Source organism: Sprattus sprattus (assembly GCF_963457725.1).
Source record: "Sprattus sprattus genome assembly, chromosome: 14".
Taxonomy (NCBI): domain Eukaryota; kingdom Metazoa; phylum Chordata; class Actinopteri; order Clupeiformes; family Clupeidae; genus Sprattus; species Sprattus sprattus.
The window spans coordinates 7682676-7698958 of record NC_137912.1 but is presented as its reverse complement, the minus strand read 5'-3'; the positions used below and the strand labels follow the sequence as shown (position 1 = coordinate 7698958).

At 42.7% G+C, this 16283-nt stretch overlaps 2 protein-coding genes across 2 annotated transcripts in view; one reads left to right on the top strand and one right to left on the bottom strand.

Annotated features, from left to right (window-relative positions):
* Nucleotides 1-16283, bottom strand: part of kiaa0930 — a 52603-nt gene that overhangs the window by 25502 nt on the left and 10818 nt on the right. Inside the window, exon 2 of the mRNA XM_080851140.1 lies at nt 9059-9207. Within this exon, the coding sequence (XP_080707266.1) occupies nt 9059-9207 (149 nt within the window). The remainder of the gene's footprint in view (nt 1-9058; nt 9208-16283) is intronic.
* LOC308374922 (uncharacterized protein) lies at nt 276-7414 on the top strand (the record flags this gene model as incomplete). Its single annotated transcript, XM_080850902.1, is given in 11 exon segments — nt 276-287; nt 385-567; nt 1064-1160; nt 1250-1417; nt 1644-1879; nt 4330-4737; nt 5487-5669; nt 6311-6407; nt 6488-6589; nt 6592-6654; nt 7161-7414. Coding segments are annotated over 11 exon segments (1803 nt in total).

Here is a 16283-nt window from a genome sequence, read left to right as displayed (position 1 = left end):
TGACATTAAAGACAATGTCGATTTATCTCTTTTAATCCAGAATGACATGAATAATACAAACAAACACAGGGACACAACTAAGGGTTGTACATTTGGGAAATTACACAATTACACAATTCCTTTGTGAATTCTCAGAATGGTGGGATTAGGAAATTCCACACTGTGGGGATATGCGTGTGGCAATATTTGCTTAATAAAGAACAATGAATCATCATTTCTCATATAAAAAGCCAAACCTGATCCTTTCCATCCACCAGTGAACAATGAGAGTTACAATGGCAATTCAGGTGAGAACTCTTAACACCATCCTTTACATTGAACAACTCTCACATTGCTTGGAAGCTTTACATTATACTGTAAATTATTAACACATTTCTCTTCCAGGTCCTTATACCCATACTGCTGTTCTGTGCAGAGGCCATCTCTCAGACTACCTTGCCGCTGAACTGTGAGGATATCTATGATGAAGGCTTCAAGGCAAGCGGGGTTTACACCATATACCCAGCATGCGGCACATCGCCTCAGTTTGTATACTGTGACATGGAGACAGATGGTGGGAAGTGGACTGTGAGTATTTTTGCCAGTGGGGCCAAAGTGTGATTGGGCTGCTTTGCCAGCAGAATAAAGTGGGGAGAACATAATTACAGGAGAGAAGGAGCAGGAGAGTAGCTGCATTCAGAAGTAATACTTCCCTCTAACACGATAATTCATACTCTTACGCATTTACTGATTTGAATAGAGGGTAATTATAGACATAAGAATGTTTCTGTCTGACGGAGAATAAAGCTATGCTATGCTTAAGTTAAAGATACAGACAGTGTCCACGTGTCCATCAACATCGAGTGGGTGCCTTGTAGGATATACAGCGGGTAAAATAAGTATTGAACACGTATCAGTAAGCATGTAATAATCATTTCATATTATTACACATAACTTAATTTCTGAACTTTTTTTTTTGTTTCTCTGTATGAATAGGTAGAGGTTCATAAAAAACTAGAGTTCTAAAATAACTAGACTTAATATCAGCTTTAGTACCCACTTTGTCATGAAACAACATTTGCAGGTGTTTCAGAGGAGGATGGATGGCACAGTGAACTTCTACAGAGGATGGGAGCAGTACAGGAATGGCTTTGGACATGCAGCGGGAGAATACTGGCTTGGTGCGTATATCAAAGATGCACATCAAAACAGAGAAAAAAAGAAAAAAAAATGTTATTTCATAACTAATGGAAAGTATGACTACTTGTAGGTTTGGAAGCCCTTCACCTCCTCACTGAGAAGACTAAGTATGAGCTGAGGGTAGACATGGAGGACTTTAAGGGGAAAAAAGCATTTGCCAAATACTCATCGATTTCCATCCGCAACGAACTGGATGGCTACAGACTCACAGTGAGCGGCTTTGAAGACGGAGGCGCTGGTGAGTACGTTTACCAGGCCAAGCCTTTACAGCACCGACTGACGAATATGTTGTGATGTGAGGAATGATGAGAATGATATATCAGTATCGGAATTCTCTCACATCAAACATTAAATTATGCTATGGTTTCAACAATTACATTTTGAATACAAAAAAGTGAGGAGTACCTGAAATAACACTTGTGGAGAGATTCTATGGAAATGACCCCTGTCTTCGTGTATTTCAGGTGATTCTTTGACTTACCACAGTGGACAGAAGTTTACCACATATGACCGTGACCAAGACACACATGGCCAAAACTGTGCATTCGTAGCAATGGGACCATTCTGGCACAACGCCTGCTACTACGCCAACCCAAATGGCCTGTACATCTGGGGTGGAAACTCTATACTCGGAGCAAATTGGCGAGGCTTCAATGAGTTCAACTCTTTGAGGTCCATTTCCATGAAGATACGACCACTAGTGAACTAGCCACAATACCATTTCTTCATGTCTGTTGTGTGTATGATGTAATACAAAATACATTTAGACACATTAAATACATTAAGGACCCAGTTATCATTCACTGCTATGGGTGGTGATGACTATCTATGAAAGTAAGGGTCTTAGATAAAGTTGCCATTTTTCTTTATACAACTGCCTTCTTATTAAAAAAATGTATTTTAAAATCTGCCTTCTTATAAGTACCAACCCCTCTTCATGACTCATTTCAATACGTTAATAATACTGAATGTATTTTTCTGTGTCAACAAAGCAGAAAAAATACCTGCTGCAGATAGGAACTCCACTGACCTTTCGGTAGGGTCAACAATTCTTATTACTACTTGGAGAGTAGTATCTCTCACCAATGAAGTATATGATCTATACTACTTTCTCTATGGGAACTATGCACTTGTGACTGATGATTCTCTGTACTTGGGTGTGCACATCATACAAAACACACAACACACACAACATCCAGTGTTATCTAACCTTGCCTAAACTAGCATCTAAAGTGAAGTGAAGTAAGGATATAGTCATTAGCTATTCCAGTATTCCAGAAATACACTCTACAGTCGTTTTGGCATTTAAAGTGAACTGAAGTAAAGATATAGTCAGTAGTTATAATTTTTTTCAACTTCAGCTAATTTCTCTAGCTGTCCATTCTAAGTGTGCTCAAAACACACACACACACACACACACACACACACACACACACACACACACAGTTGTAGCTCTGTAAATGGCAGTATTACACTATTCCAGCCAATCAGCAACTTTGCTTCAGGAGCCCTGAAGTTAGGGTTATCTTTGATTGGCTGTTGAGTTCAAATATCAACAGCCGATCCAATACAGAGAATCTTCCACCAGGATCAAGGATGTACAGGTCAGGTCAAAAACAGTCATGTTTGCACCTTTAAGTACATCCGTATTTACTTAAAGGTGCAAACATGATTGTTTTTGACCTGATTCTGCTTAAGTATATAAACAGGGCCTTACACCTAATATGGGATTCCCAATAGCCTTATAATATTTGCTTTGCCACGAAGACGGACAACAACCGCAAATTCCCCACCTTCCATAAGGACAACGAGCCATCCTGGGGAAACTGTGGCCTGTTCTACTTTGACCAGCACAGAGGTCCATGATGATGATACGGGCCTGTTCTACTTTAACCAGCACAGAGGTCCATGATGATGAGACAGGCCTGTTCTACTTTAACCAGCACAGAGGTCCATGATGATGAGACAGGCCTGTTCTACTTTAACCAGCACAGAGGTCCATGATGATGAGACAGGCCTGTTCTACTTTAACCAGCACAGAGGTCCATGAAGATGGGACAGGCCTGTTCTACTTTAACCAGCACAGAGGTCCATGAAGACGAGGCCTGCCTGTTCTACTTTAACCAGCACAGAGGTCCATGATGATGAGACAGGCCTGTTCTACTTTAACCAGCACAGAGGTCCATGAAGATGGGACAGGCCTGTTCTACTTTAACCAGCACAGAGGTCCATGATGATGAGACAGGCCTGTTCTACTTTAACCAGCACAGAGGTCCATGATGATGAGACAGGCCTGTTCTACTTTAACCAGCACAGAGGTCCATGATGATGAGACAGGCCTGTTCTACTTTAACCAGCACAGAGGTCCATGATGATGAGACAGGCCTGTTCTACTTTAACCAGCACAGAGGTCCATGATGATGAGACAGGCCTGTTCTACTTTAACCAGCACAGAGGTCCATGATGATGAGACAGGCCTGTTCTACTTTAACCAGCACAGAGGTCCATGATGATGAGACAGGCCTGTTCTACTTTAACCAGCACAGAGGTCCATGATGATGAGACAGGCCTGTTCTACTTTAACCAGCACAGAGGTCCATGATGATGAGACAGGCCTGTTCTACTTTAACCAGCACAGAGGTCCATGATGATGAGACAGGCCTGTTCTACTTTAACCAGCACAGAGGTCCATGATGATGAGACAGGCCTGTTCTACTTTAACCAGCACAGAGGTCCATGAAGATGAGGCCTGCCTGTTCTACCATCACAGAGGTCCATGATGATGCAGATGACTTTTCTTCCACTATTGCCCCTGTAGTTCAAGTTCCTCAACCCAAACCCAACCGATGAATAAGATCTTGGATACATTAACATAACCATCATAGATAACTAACGCTTCAAAACAATTGATCTGTGATACTGTATGCAAGGGTTGTCAGAAGAAATGTTAACAGCTTAAATGTTGGTGCAGTTTGTGCTGATATTTGCTTATAAGTGCCCTTGCCTGCACTGATAATGGGGAAGAATAACAAACAGAACGTGATTTGCCAACGCCTCTGGGTCAGCAGCGGGGGTTGCGGGGGTCTGGGTCAGCAGCGGTGGCTGCGGGGTCTGGGCCGGTAACGGTGGCTGAGGGGTCTGGGTCGGCAGCGGGGGTTGCGGGGTCTGGGTCAGCAGCGGGGGTTGCGGGGTCTGGGTCAGCAGCGGGGGTTGCGGGTTCTGGGTCAGCAGCGGGGGTTGCGGGGTCTGGGTCAGCAGCGGGGGTTGCGGGTTCTGGGTCAGCAGCGTGGGTTGCGGGTTCAGGGTCAGCAGCTGGGGTTGCGGGGTCTGGGTCGGCAGCGGTGGCTGGGACTGGGAAGTCAGGAGTGCCAAAATCGTCAGCGGAGGCCGCGGCTGTCGTTGTCTGAGCAGAAGTGGAGGCAGCTGCCCACAGCGAGGGAAGCAGCCGGACCAGCTGCTATGGCAGGAGCGGGCGCAGCAACCGCGAGAGGAGCAGCAGTGGCAGCAAGGGCAGCGGCCTGCGGGACCATTGAACGCTGCAGGGGCTGGAGCTGGAGGGTAAGCAGGGGTGCTGGAACAAGAGGGGACGGCACCTGAACGGCATTCGCCGGAACGCCAACCGACTATCCGCAAACAGAGCTTCCAGAGTTGTGTCCCTTTCTTCCTCCTCATCTGAACCATCCTCGTTCTCATAGGTATAGTCCTCGTAGTCATCTCCGTAGACTGACTTCTCAAAGACATGATCCCCCGAGATAAAATCCCCACCGATATACTCACTGATCTCATCATCCACAATATCATCCTTATCGATATCAAGCTTGGCTGCTGGAACCAGAGGGGAAGAGACCTGACGTGGTGTCCTGAACGGGTTCGCCTGATGGCCAACCGACTACCCTCAAACTGCGCTCATTTTGTTAACGCACAGAAGATCAAGGCAAAACTCCAAAAAAACTGAGAAACACACAGAATATCCCAACTTACGGATCCAAATAAGGGCAGAGCAAAACCAAGACAAATCAAACACAAGAAGCACATGACGAAATAAACAAACAGGTGGAAAGCAAGTACAAGGAAAGACAAAACAAAGACAGATAGTGTGTGGTAATATTTGCTTAATAAACAACAATTATTCATCATTTCTCCTATAAAAAGCCATACCTGATCTTTTAACATCCACCAGTGAAAAAAGAGAGTAACCATGGCAATACAGGTGAGAACTCTGAACACCATCCTTTACATTGAACAACATTGCTTGGAAGCTTTACATTATTCATATACTGTAAATTATTAACACATTTCTCTTCCAGGTCCTTATACCCATACTGCTGTTCTGTGCAGAGGCCTTCTCTCAGACTACTTTGCCGCTGGACTGTGCGGATATCTATGATGAAGGCTTCAAGGCAAACAGGATTTACACCATATACCCAGCATGTGCCACGTCGCCTCAGTTCGTATACTGTGATATGGAGACAGATGGTGGGAAGTGGACTGTGAGTACTTTTGCAGTGGGGCCAAAGTGTGATTGGGCTGCTTTGCCAGCAGAATAAAGTGGGGAGAACATAATTACAGGAGAGAAGGAGCAGGAGAGTAGCTGCATTCAGAAGTAATACTTCCCTCTAACATGATAATTCATACTCTTACGCATTTACTGATTTGGATAGAGGGTAATTATAGACATAAGAATGTTTCTGTCTGACGGAGAATAAATGCTATGCTATGCTTAAGTTAAAGATACAGACAGTGTCCACGTGTCCATCAACATCGAGTGGGTGCCTTGTAGGATATACAGCGGGTAAAATAAGTATTGAACACGTATCAGTAAGCGTGTTCAATACTTTTTCCCTGTGTCATTTCATATTATTACGCATAACTTAATTTCTGAACTTTTTTTATTTGAGTTGTTACCAACATCTGGCGAAAATGTCAATAGCTCCTTTGGAAATATATTTACTGAGAAAAATGGTGATGTGTTCGATACTTATTTTACACGCTGTATACTTTCCCAACCTTGAATAAACTTCTAGAAGCACTAGTAGAGGTCATTAGACTTGAAATTTCAAAGGTTAAAAAAAAAAAAGTTTTTGAGACCATCATCTTTAGTCACCATTTTGTCATGAAACAACATTTGCAGGTGTTTCAGAGGAGGATGGATGGCACAGTGAACTTCTACAGAAGATGGGAGCAGTACAGGAATGGCTTTGGACATGCAGCGGGAGAATACTGGCTTGGTATGTATATCAGAATGAGAAAAATTTAAATAAATTGTTTGTGTTATTTTGTAAGTAATGGAAACTATGACTACTTGTAGGTTTGGAAGTTCTTCACCTCCTCACTGAGAAGACTAAGTATGAGCTGAGGGTAGACATGGAGGACTTTAAGGGGAAAAAAGCATTTGTCAAATACTCATCGATCTCATCCGCAACGAACTGGATGGCTACAGACTCACTGCAAGCGGCTTTCAAAACGGAGGCGCTGGTGAGTACGTTTACCAGGCCAAGCCTAAACACAGTCTTTACCGGCATCACGTGACTCGCGTATGAATCTGACTCAAACGGTGCAGAGCATTATCTCCCCAACCACTCAAAACAGGCTAAAACAGTCTTTAGTCCCGGACACGCCAAGCGGACGGTCGGCCGTTGGCCAATGTCGGGCCATTAGTGAGTGTCTGTGGCCCTAGTTTTTGCAGTGTGTCCCACAACGTTGGCACTAGTTGGAGCCTTGTTGGCGGCTTTTTGGATGATTGAGCATGTTGAATCAGTGGCACAGCCGTCTTTGGCCTGACTTGCACCGACTGACGAATATGTTGTGATGTGAGGAATGATGAGAATGATATCAGTATCGGAATTCTTTCATATACATCAAACATTAAATTATGCTATGGTTTCAACAATTACATTTTGAATAAAAAAAAGTGAGGAGTACCTGAAATAACACTTGTGGAGAGAATCTATGGAAATGACCCTTGTCTTTGTGTATTTCAGGTGATTCTTTGGCTTCCCACAGTGGACAGAAGTTTACCACATATGACCGTGACCAAGACACACATGGCTCAAACTGTGCATTCTTAGCAATGGGACCATTCTGGCACAACGCCTGCTACGACGCCAACCCAAATGGCCTGTACATCTGGGGTGGAAACTCTGTACTCGGAGCAAATTGGCGAACCTTCAATTCAGAGGGAGTGTTCAACTCTTTGAAGTCCATTTCCATGAAGATACGACCACTAGTGAACTAGCTACAATACCATTTCTTCATGTCTGTTGTGTGTATGATGTAATACAAAATACATTTAGAAAATCAACTGCCTTTGTATATAAATCGCAGTCATTGTAGATTTAAGACAAACCCATGTTATTAATGACCCAGTTATCATTCACTTCTAGGGGTGGTGATGACTATCTGTGAAAAGAAGGGTCTCAGAAGTTTTGCCATTTTTCTTTATACAACTGCCTTCTTATTAAACAACATTATTAGTACCAACCCCTCTTCATGACTCATTTCAATACGTTAATACTTAAGAAACATTAAATTTCTTTTTCTGTGTCAACAAAGCAGAAAAAAAATACCTGCTGCAGATAGGAATAACACTGACCTTTCGGTAGGGTCAACAATTCTTATTACTTCTTGGAGAGTAGTATCTCTCACCAATGAAGTATATGATCTATACTACTTTCTCTATGGGAACTATGTACTGGTGACTGTCTGATTCTCTGTACTTGGGTGTGCACATCATACAAAACACACAACACACAACATCCAGTGTTATCTAGCCTTTCCTTAACTAACGGCCATCATCTATCTTACTCTAGTCAGTAAATGTGTCTGGGGGTAAGGGCAATTAAGGGAAAGCTGATTGGAGGGAGTGTGTGATTGGTGGTTGAATTGGTTAGTGATCGCCCTCAAAAATCCCTGACCATGCTTTGAACCTGGGTGTGAAAGTTTGTCATTATTACAGATAATTTATTATATAGTAAGCATTAAGAGGCACACGGAAAATCCCGAAGATATGTGCTCAGTGCCGTTTTGGTTTCACAATAGCAGGAAGAGGTGAGATGAGATTAAATGCAAACTCAGGAAAACCAGCCACAGAGATGGGCTGGGACATTATCTGGAAAGTACCACACAGTATACTGTATATGCCAAACTGTATTCACATTAGAGTAATTTGATTCACAATCTAGACAAGATTTTAGTTTTTCTCTTCATTTAAACTCAACTACCAGCCCAGGCTATGCACGGTGTAGTTTTGTGACCTGGGTTAGATCTCTTGCTGGTTTTTGAATGCCTTATAGGTAGACTCGAACCAAAACACTTGCTTTAAGCAGATCTCCTGATGGCCTACCAGGGATGAGTTCTAGTTTGTTTACAAATTCTGAGATACAGTAGCAAGCACCATAATGACTGGGCCAAATACCAGTCCAGTGATCCATGCACTGAGAAATCATGTACCCTTCACACCACAATGAGCTAGACTTTGGACCACAAAATCAATGCAGTAATCAATCAGACCCATGGCAGGATAAATGGTTACATTTATAGCAGACTACAAAATTGGTCACCCAGCTGGGCAGTACAGGCATACTGGTGAGCTGGTTAGGACTCTTCACCAGCACTACCCATTATGTAGTTTACATCTTATCTTATCTTATATTCATATGTTTATCATCTTCTTTTTGCATGTATCATTTTACTCTTAATTTTTATCATTTTAATTCTTTATTGTCTTTCCTGCTATTGTTGATGTAAAGCACATTGAGCTGCACATGTGCATGAAATGCGCTACATAAATTAAATGGCCTTGCCTTGCCTTAAGTTAACTATAATCAACCAATATATAAACAAGTGCTGTAATGTGGACCTTCAAAGGTCTTCCTCTTACCTTTTTGCCTTCTGTGTTGTCTGCACTGACGTAGGACAGCTTTCTGCGCACGTAGAACAGCATGTCGTCTTGCCTGGGGGCCCACTTCTCCATGAAGTATGTGGAGAACATCCATGTCCAGAACACAATGCGGTCGTCCTTAAAGCAGCCTGAGCAGAAAGAACACAATGCGGTCGTCCTTAAAGCAGCCTGAGCAGAAAGAACACAATGCGGTCGTCCTTAAAGCAGCCTGAGCAGAAAGAACACAATGCGGCCGTCCTTAAAGCAGCCTGAGCAGAAAGGGCAGACAGGTTAGACTGAGCTACACCCCATTTGTGACATTATCAACAGAGAGAAATCTACCTTTAAAATTACTATCAAATATATAAATAGCCTTGTAATAAAGAATGACAAGTAAGGGATAATGTATTGTCCGGGGGGCATTATCCAAAAATAAATCCTGACGGGGCGAACAGCACCCCGACGCGTAGCAGGGATATTTCAGGAGTTTTCATCCAACTCAGACCTGAAAGCTTGCACCAAGGGATAACTAAGAGAATTACTTTTACAATACAGGTGCTAATTAGAGGTTTGGAAGTCATGCTTTTTGTCGTCATAGGAAAGCAAGAACATCACACTCTGCACTGTTTTGATTCATCTGATAGAGACAAAAGGTATATTCCGCTATCTGTAGCAGTCCCCCTATTTGACATTCCACACTCTAAAATACAATGTAAGCAAGGGAACTCCCTCAACTTATCACACTGGGATCTTCTGTCTGGTTGCCAGGCAACAGTGTTGCCGAGCGGCAGGTGTCTCGGTCTGATGAGGTAAAATCCTGAGGTGGTGCACCACAGCGCTGCATTGATAGAGAGCTCAGACTCTAACAACCTCCTACACTTAAACAAATATGTTTAAAAGAAACCTGTTTCACACTACCTGCAATATCCATGATTACTTGTTCATAATCTGCTCATATGTTTTTTTAAATGAAATACAAGAGGGCACAGGATTTATACCTGAATCATAGGACCACGCCTAAAGAATATATATTATAATCTGGTCACAGTGATCATCTGGGTTTAAATTTGCAAATCTTTGCACAAGGACATTGGCTAACTGAGGGAGAAAATCTCATGTTGCAAAAGGTTATCTGGACATTATTCAAACAGCAGGAAAAGGTCAACCTTTTCCAGAGGGCTTATATTGGACATAACAGTTGGTGTCCCTCAATTAACTTTAGAAACATAAAATCCAATCAATACGGCTGTAACCATGGAAATTGCACCGTGCATAACATCAAGAGGAACATTATTGTAGATCTATAATGCTCTATAAAAAGTAAATAGCGTGGAATTCATTCAGAGGGTATTTTGTCTGTAAGATGGTGGAACTTTTATTAATATCAGCTTACATACACTTGCAATAATATCAGCTAACATACACTTTCAATTATGTCAGCCAAGATATACTTTCAATTATATCAGCTTACATACACTTTCAATAATATCAGCTAACATTTATAGCAAATCGTCAGAAATCACCAACAAAAAGCCAGATACACGACTACGTGAGCAACCTAAAAGCCAACACCCATCTCAATGGACCAATCTTCCCCATCAGTAAGTTGATTTATCCTCCTTTTCGGTCTACACATGGAGGAGCTTTTTAAAACATGTTCTCTACAGTGCCCCCTAGAGGACAATAAATAAAGACATATTACACAGACATTGCTGATGTAACACTGCAATAACAAAATCTCCAACAACTTCCATCTATGCCTTAAGCATAGCACTCTTGCACTTGTCTTCACCTTGTGAACTTCAGTCTGTCAGAAAGTCTGAATGATGAGAACAACGGTCACCATTGCACATGAAACAAACTTAACAACAACAAAAAAACACTAGGGGTGATTTGGTGGCCTGCATCTGAATCAAAAGTCATCTCCAGGGTGGTTATGGGATGTCTGGCTTTGCCGCTTCAGCTGGGGCAAGAGGCTGCTGGGGTTTATGATGCTCCTTATTGCAACTGTCTGCGTAAAGCGATGGTGACCCTCTGGCTTTCTCACCTTCATCTCTGCCACCTCATCACGCACACACACACACACACGCACACACGCACACACGCACACACGCACACACGCACACACGCACACACGCACACACGCACACACGCACACACACACACACGCACACACGCACACACACACACACGCACACACGCACACACGCACGCACAGACAGTGGGGAAACGGAGCCAAACAGCAAGCATGCTTCTGTGGCTTAATCAGTTCAGCAGGTGCCAACAACACCAAGCAAGGGTCTGATATCCAGGGAGCACACAAACTGGCAGAAATGTATAATTGTACAATACTCTACAATAAGTCCCATTGGATAAAAGCATCTCCTCAATGACTGAAAATGTTAAATGGAAAGCAGACCGGATGTACAAACTTGTGTGAGGAAGGTAGGTTTCAGAGAATCAACAAAAAAAAAAGAGGATACCGTGTTTACAAATAAATAGATGTCATTTGTGAGGAGGGAGGTCTTCTCCTTTCTTGTGAAGTTTAATGTCAATGATGATCTGTCCCTTGTATGCTTTGCTACTTGCCACAAAGCACTTCTCAAGTGAAACAGAGAAAAAGATGTGGCCTACGGAAAACCAACAGGATATGAACAACCCCACTGAGCACGCTGACTCATAGCCCAGTTCATAAAAGGTCAGAGGTCGCATGTATTAATTGAGCAGACTATTTCCTCCAAAGGCACTTGCAGTAGAGGTTAGGTATAGGATTCTACAAACATGTGTGTTCCCTTCCAATCAATTCCATGACCCTGGTGTTCACAGCACATTGCTCCAACAGCTGAGCCACAGGAAAAATATTTGCCTATATAATATGTACCGCCCATTCGCATTTCTAACTAACATTTCTCGAGGACGCAGCTATAAATACTATAAATGCACGCACATGTATTGAACCTGTGTGACTGTGTGTGTCATGTCTGTGTGCGTCTGTGCGTCTGTGCGTCTGTGCGTCTGTGCGTCTGTGCGTCTGTGCGTCTGTGCGTCTGTGCGTCTGTCTGTGTGTGTCTGTGTGTGTCTGTGTGTGTCTGTGTGTGTCTGTGTGTGTCTGTGTGTGTCTGTGTGTGTCTGTGTGTGTCTGTGTGTGTCTGTGTGTGTCTGTGTGTGTCTGTGTGTGTCTGTGTGTGTCTGTGTGTGTCTGTGTGTGTCTGTTTGTGTCTGTTTGTGTGTCTGTTTGTGTGTCTGTTTGTGTGTCTGTGTATGTGTGTAAGCTACTCTGAGCCATAATGCTCAGCTGCATTCTGAGAGCAGGGAGTAGCATTTCCCTAGGGTATCTCCGATGTGCATTGACTTCTCATGGAATAGAGAGCAGCGCTGAGCACTGCATGAGCAAACTCAAGGAGACAGCCGATGAGATGGGTATGCCCTCTGGTAAAGCCATATTTTGGCTATACAAATGAATTGGAGCATCGTTGAATTCATTCTCCCCTCTTAATAAGGAAGAGGTCTCTTTAACATAGTCGTCCTATGACATGCCCTCTGGACTCTATCCCAACCACCCATCTCCAGTCCCCAATCCACAAGTTTCTGAGTTTGTGTCTCAGAATAATTAGCTAGACCCTAAGCAGTCTGGGTTTATGCGTGGTCATTCCACTTAAAGCGAATTTTACTTATTGTTTATTAATCCAAGACAGTCAGCACAAGACAGTCAGGAGAAAATAGTTATAGCTACATTTCTATCCATTACAGACACAGCAAAAGGACAACTCCTCAGCACACAAATCCATAAATATAAACACAAAAGAAAAACATAAAAAAAAAGACAAAACATTTGTTTCTAAAAAAACAAATACAAATTCTGTTCTCTGTGACTGAAGCACTGAGAGCAGTGGAAGCCTCTGCTCAGTCATCAGCTCTGATTTGACTAGACTTGTCAGCAGCCATTGACCAAGTGAAGCATGGCATCCCCCTCTCGACCACTTCGCTCCCCTGATGAACCCCATGTTGTCTTTGCCCTCCCTCAGCAGAAAGACATTGCAGGCAAGACTCTTTTCATTTGTTGGTCCTCGGTGGTGGAATGAACTACCTAGTGCTGTCCGTTCCAGCGACAGCCTAGGCAGATTCACCTTTTTAAACATCATTTGTATAACTACTTCATTTACATGAAGCATACCTTCCATGGGAATGCAAGCCATAACCATGGCTGTCTTTTCCATACAGCCCCCAAAACTATATGAAGTCATATTGTTGCCAGAAATGCTCACTCGTGACTCCTTTTCCTTCTCCTACCGTTGCCTTGCTGTTTGATACAAACAAAATGTCAGATCTCCAGCATGCAGGAGTGGTCTGATAAACTCCTCCCACTTCTCTATTCCTAAAGGCCAAACTATACTTCTTCGACTCCGTTACTCTGCAGTTGCCTCGACTGACCCATTTTAATTTATGGTTCTCTGGTTGTGGTTGTTGTTAAGCATTGATACTGATGCATTGACCGAGTCGGATAGTGGTGCACGTCAGGCCACAGATGGGGATTGCAACGTTGGAGAAGGCTCTCCGTGTGTGTCCATGTGTCCGTAAACAGACGACCATCAATTGCGCTTAAGAATCCAAATTGTGAGCGGGAGGTCTGAGGTGTGTGATTTCTCTTCACTGAATGCTGGCGAGAGTTGCAGAGCCCATGGAATAAAACAACTGCAGAACCTCACATCTACCCAACACCTCACAGACATACACAAACTTCATACAGTTATGTCAGTGTATCAGGGCCACGTACATTACACTGCTACTATGAGTCTTACACTGAAAGGGTTTGTAGACAAGTGAGTTTGGCAAAACCATGTACGTAACAAATACGTAACAAAAGTGGTTCAGCAAGAAGTCGAAGGGGGAAGTCAAGTTTGAAGGAGCCTGTGATTAAAGATAAACTTCAAATGTGGAACAGAAATCTGGAAACCACAACAGGGAAGTGTGAAGTTCACTACATTGATACAAGGAAACGTTGATAATGAACTCTAACTCCTGAACTGAGAAAAATGAGGACTGAACAATACATTTGATCTTAAAAAAGGGAATATACTGATATTTGTACCCAGACAGAGTTCTGAATTAAAGATCCTAATATTTAAACATTTAAAGGTGCAGTCCGCAATTATAATCCAATACAATGTTTGTCGAATGTGGCTTATTGTCCTCGTGGCCCTGTCCGTTAGGTGTGCGTGTTCAAGAGAACTCCGGTGTTTACACAGTCCTGACTCTGTCAATGGGAAACAAACAGAGCGGCTCAGACTGCGCAATAAACAACTTCAGCCAATCAACACGTTCCTTCAGGAGTATGGAAGCGAGGGGATGTAATTTGCTTGTCTGTTGAGCTTAAATGTCAACAACCTGCTATCACATGCGATATTCATCCCTGATATAAATGTGTCATATGAGTGGTAAGTTGTTGTTGAGGTGGGGAGCTAGTAATCAAAAGGTTGCTAGTTCGATTCCTCACTGTCGAAGCATCCTTGAGCAAGTCACTGAACCCCTAATTGCTCCTGATGTGCTATCAGTGTAGATGTAAAATGTATATACATCCTTGTAAGCCGCTTTGGATAAAAGCGTCTGCTAAATTACTAAATGTACATGTTGATTCTGATGATCTACTATCTTATTTTATACAATCAGTGACACTTTGACATTTACTTTTATTTGTGATTCTTACATCACTTTTATGTCATGGTCATTAAAATAATACACAGTGGGCCAATCCAAGCTATACACATTGGAGAACAAAACTGACTGTAAGACTTAATCTGCATCTCACAAATTATTCCTGACTCACTGCAAATTTTGTGGTATGAACAAATAATCTGACCACTCACTTGAATACTCAATGCACTAAATACAGCCCAGTTTAGTTGAGAGGGATGCTGTATTTACACACGAAGACTAAATATGGACTAAACCACAAACACCTTTAAGAAATCACATCTTCAGCACAGTCTCACCTTAACCTCATCCCCTTCCTGTGGTGTCTTATCTAATGCCATTCATGTGTGGTGAACCACAGTTGCATGATTGACCTCTTAAAGAGACAGCACACTGAAAATTCATTTGAACGTAGCAGAAAATGGGAGCACCATGGTTTAAATTTGGAGGGACATCTATGCAAAACAGATTCTGAAACATGATACGTCCCACCAAAACAGAACAGAAAGCTGACTAAGGGACACACTGAGAAGGTTTCTGTTTTTGCATCCAATACTGCAAAGTGCAGAGAGCGCTATCTGATAACGTACAGCCAAGCAAAGCGGAATGTTATCAAATCACCGCTTTTATGAAATCCCCTACTCTTATCTTATTCACAAGTTCTCTTGGAGTCGTGCTGAATGGTATGACATTTCTTAAACAAGCAACATAGAGCTGACTGTGTGTTTACACACAATGCTATTGATTATAACTGTTTATATGTAGCATGTTTTACTGTGTTGCTATTTATTTTATTGATCATTAATCAATATTACTTGATATATAACCAATTTGTTATCTGTTATATAAGGGCAGATCTTCACTACTGCAGACAAAAAAGGGACTGTTATAAACAGAGGGTGTAAATATATAGTCTATATTCCAAAGCGCAAATACAACGCACCTGAATCAAAACTACTCAATTGACTTAAATAAGTGATATGGGCAAACAATAGCACATTCAGGTTTGTAATGAAAAGTTCAGTGCTATCGATTTCTCCAATTTATCCTTGTGGTTGGCCAGTATGACTCACGGTGCCTCTCATAGCCACCTCGCGCATCATTAGCTTTTACAACCGCTCTTTGAAAGGGGATACTGCTTGTGTAATCTGTGAAAAAGCCTCTGAATCCATGCACTTCTTTACTCAAGCACCGTGTGAAATTGGCTGAGCGCGTGTGGGCAGTGGAGCGCGGAGATCGATGAGTTCTGCTGCTCTGATTATTGGACGTGGGGCTTTTTTTTTCTGTTGGCAGACAGAACACAGCAGGCAGGAGACTGGGGGTACCATCCTCTGGACCCGCGCCAGAGGAGAGGACGTGTGTGTGTGTGTGTGTGTGTGTGTGTGTGTGTGTGTGTGTGTGTGTGTGTGTGTAGGGAGGGTGACTTTGCTTTGGGGTGTACGTGAGCACCGTTGCATTGGCATTCAGGAAGATATGGACACATCACAAGGGATACAGGCAAAAGTAGTACTGAGAGAGGGGAAAAAGAATCCAC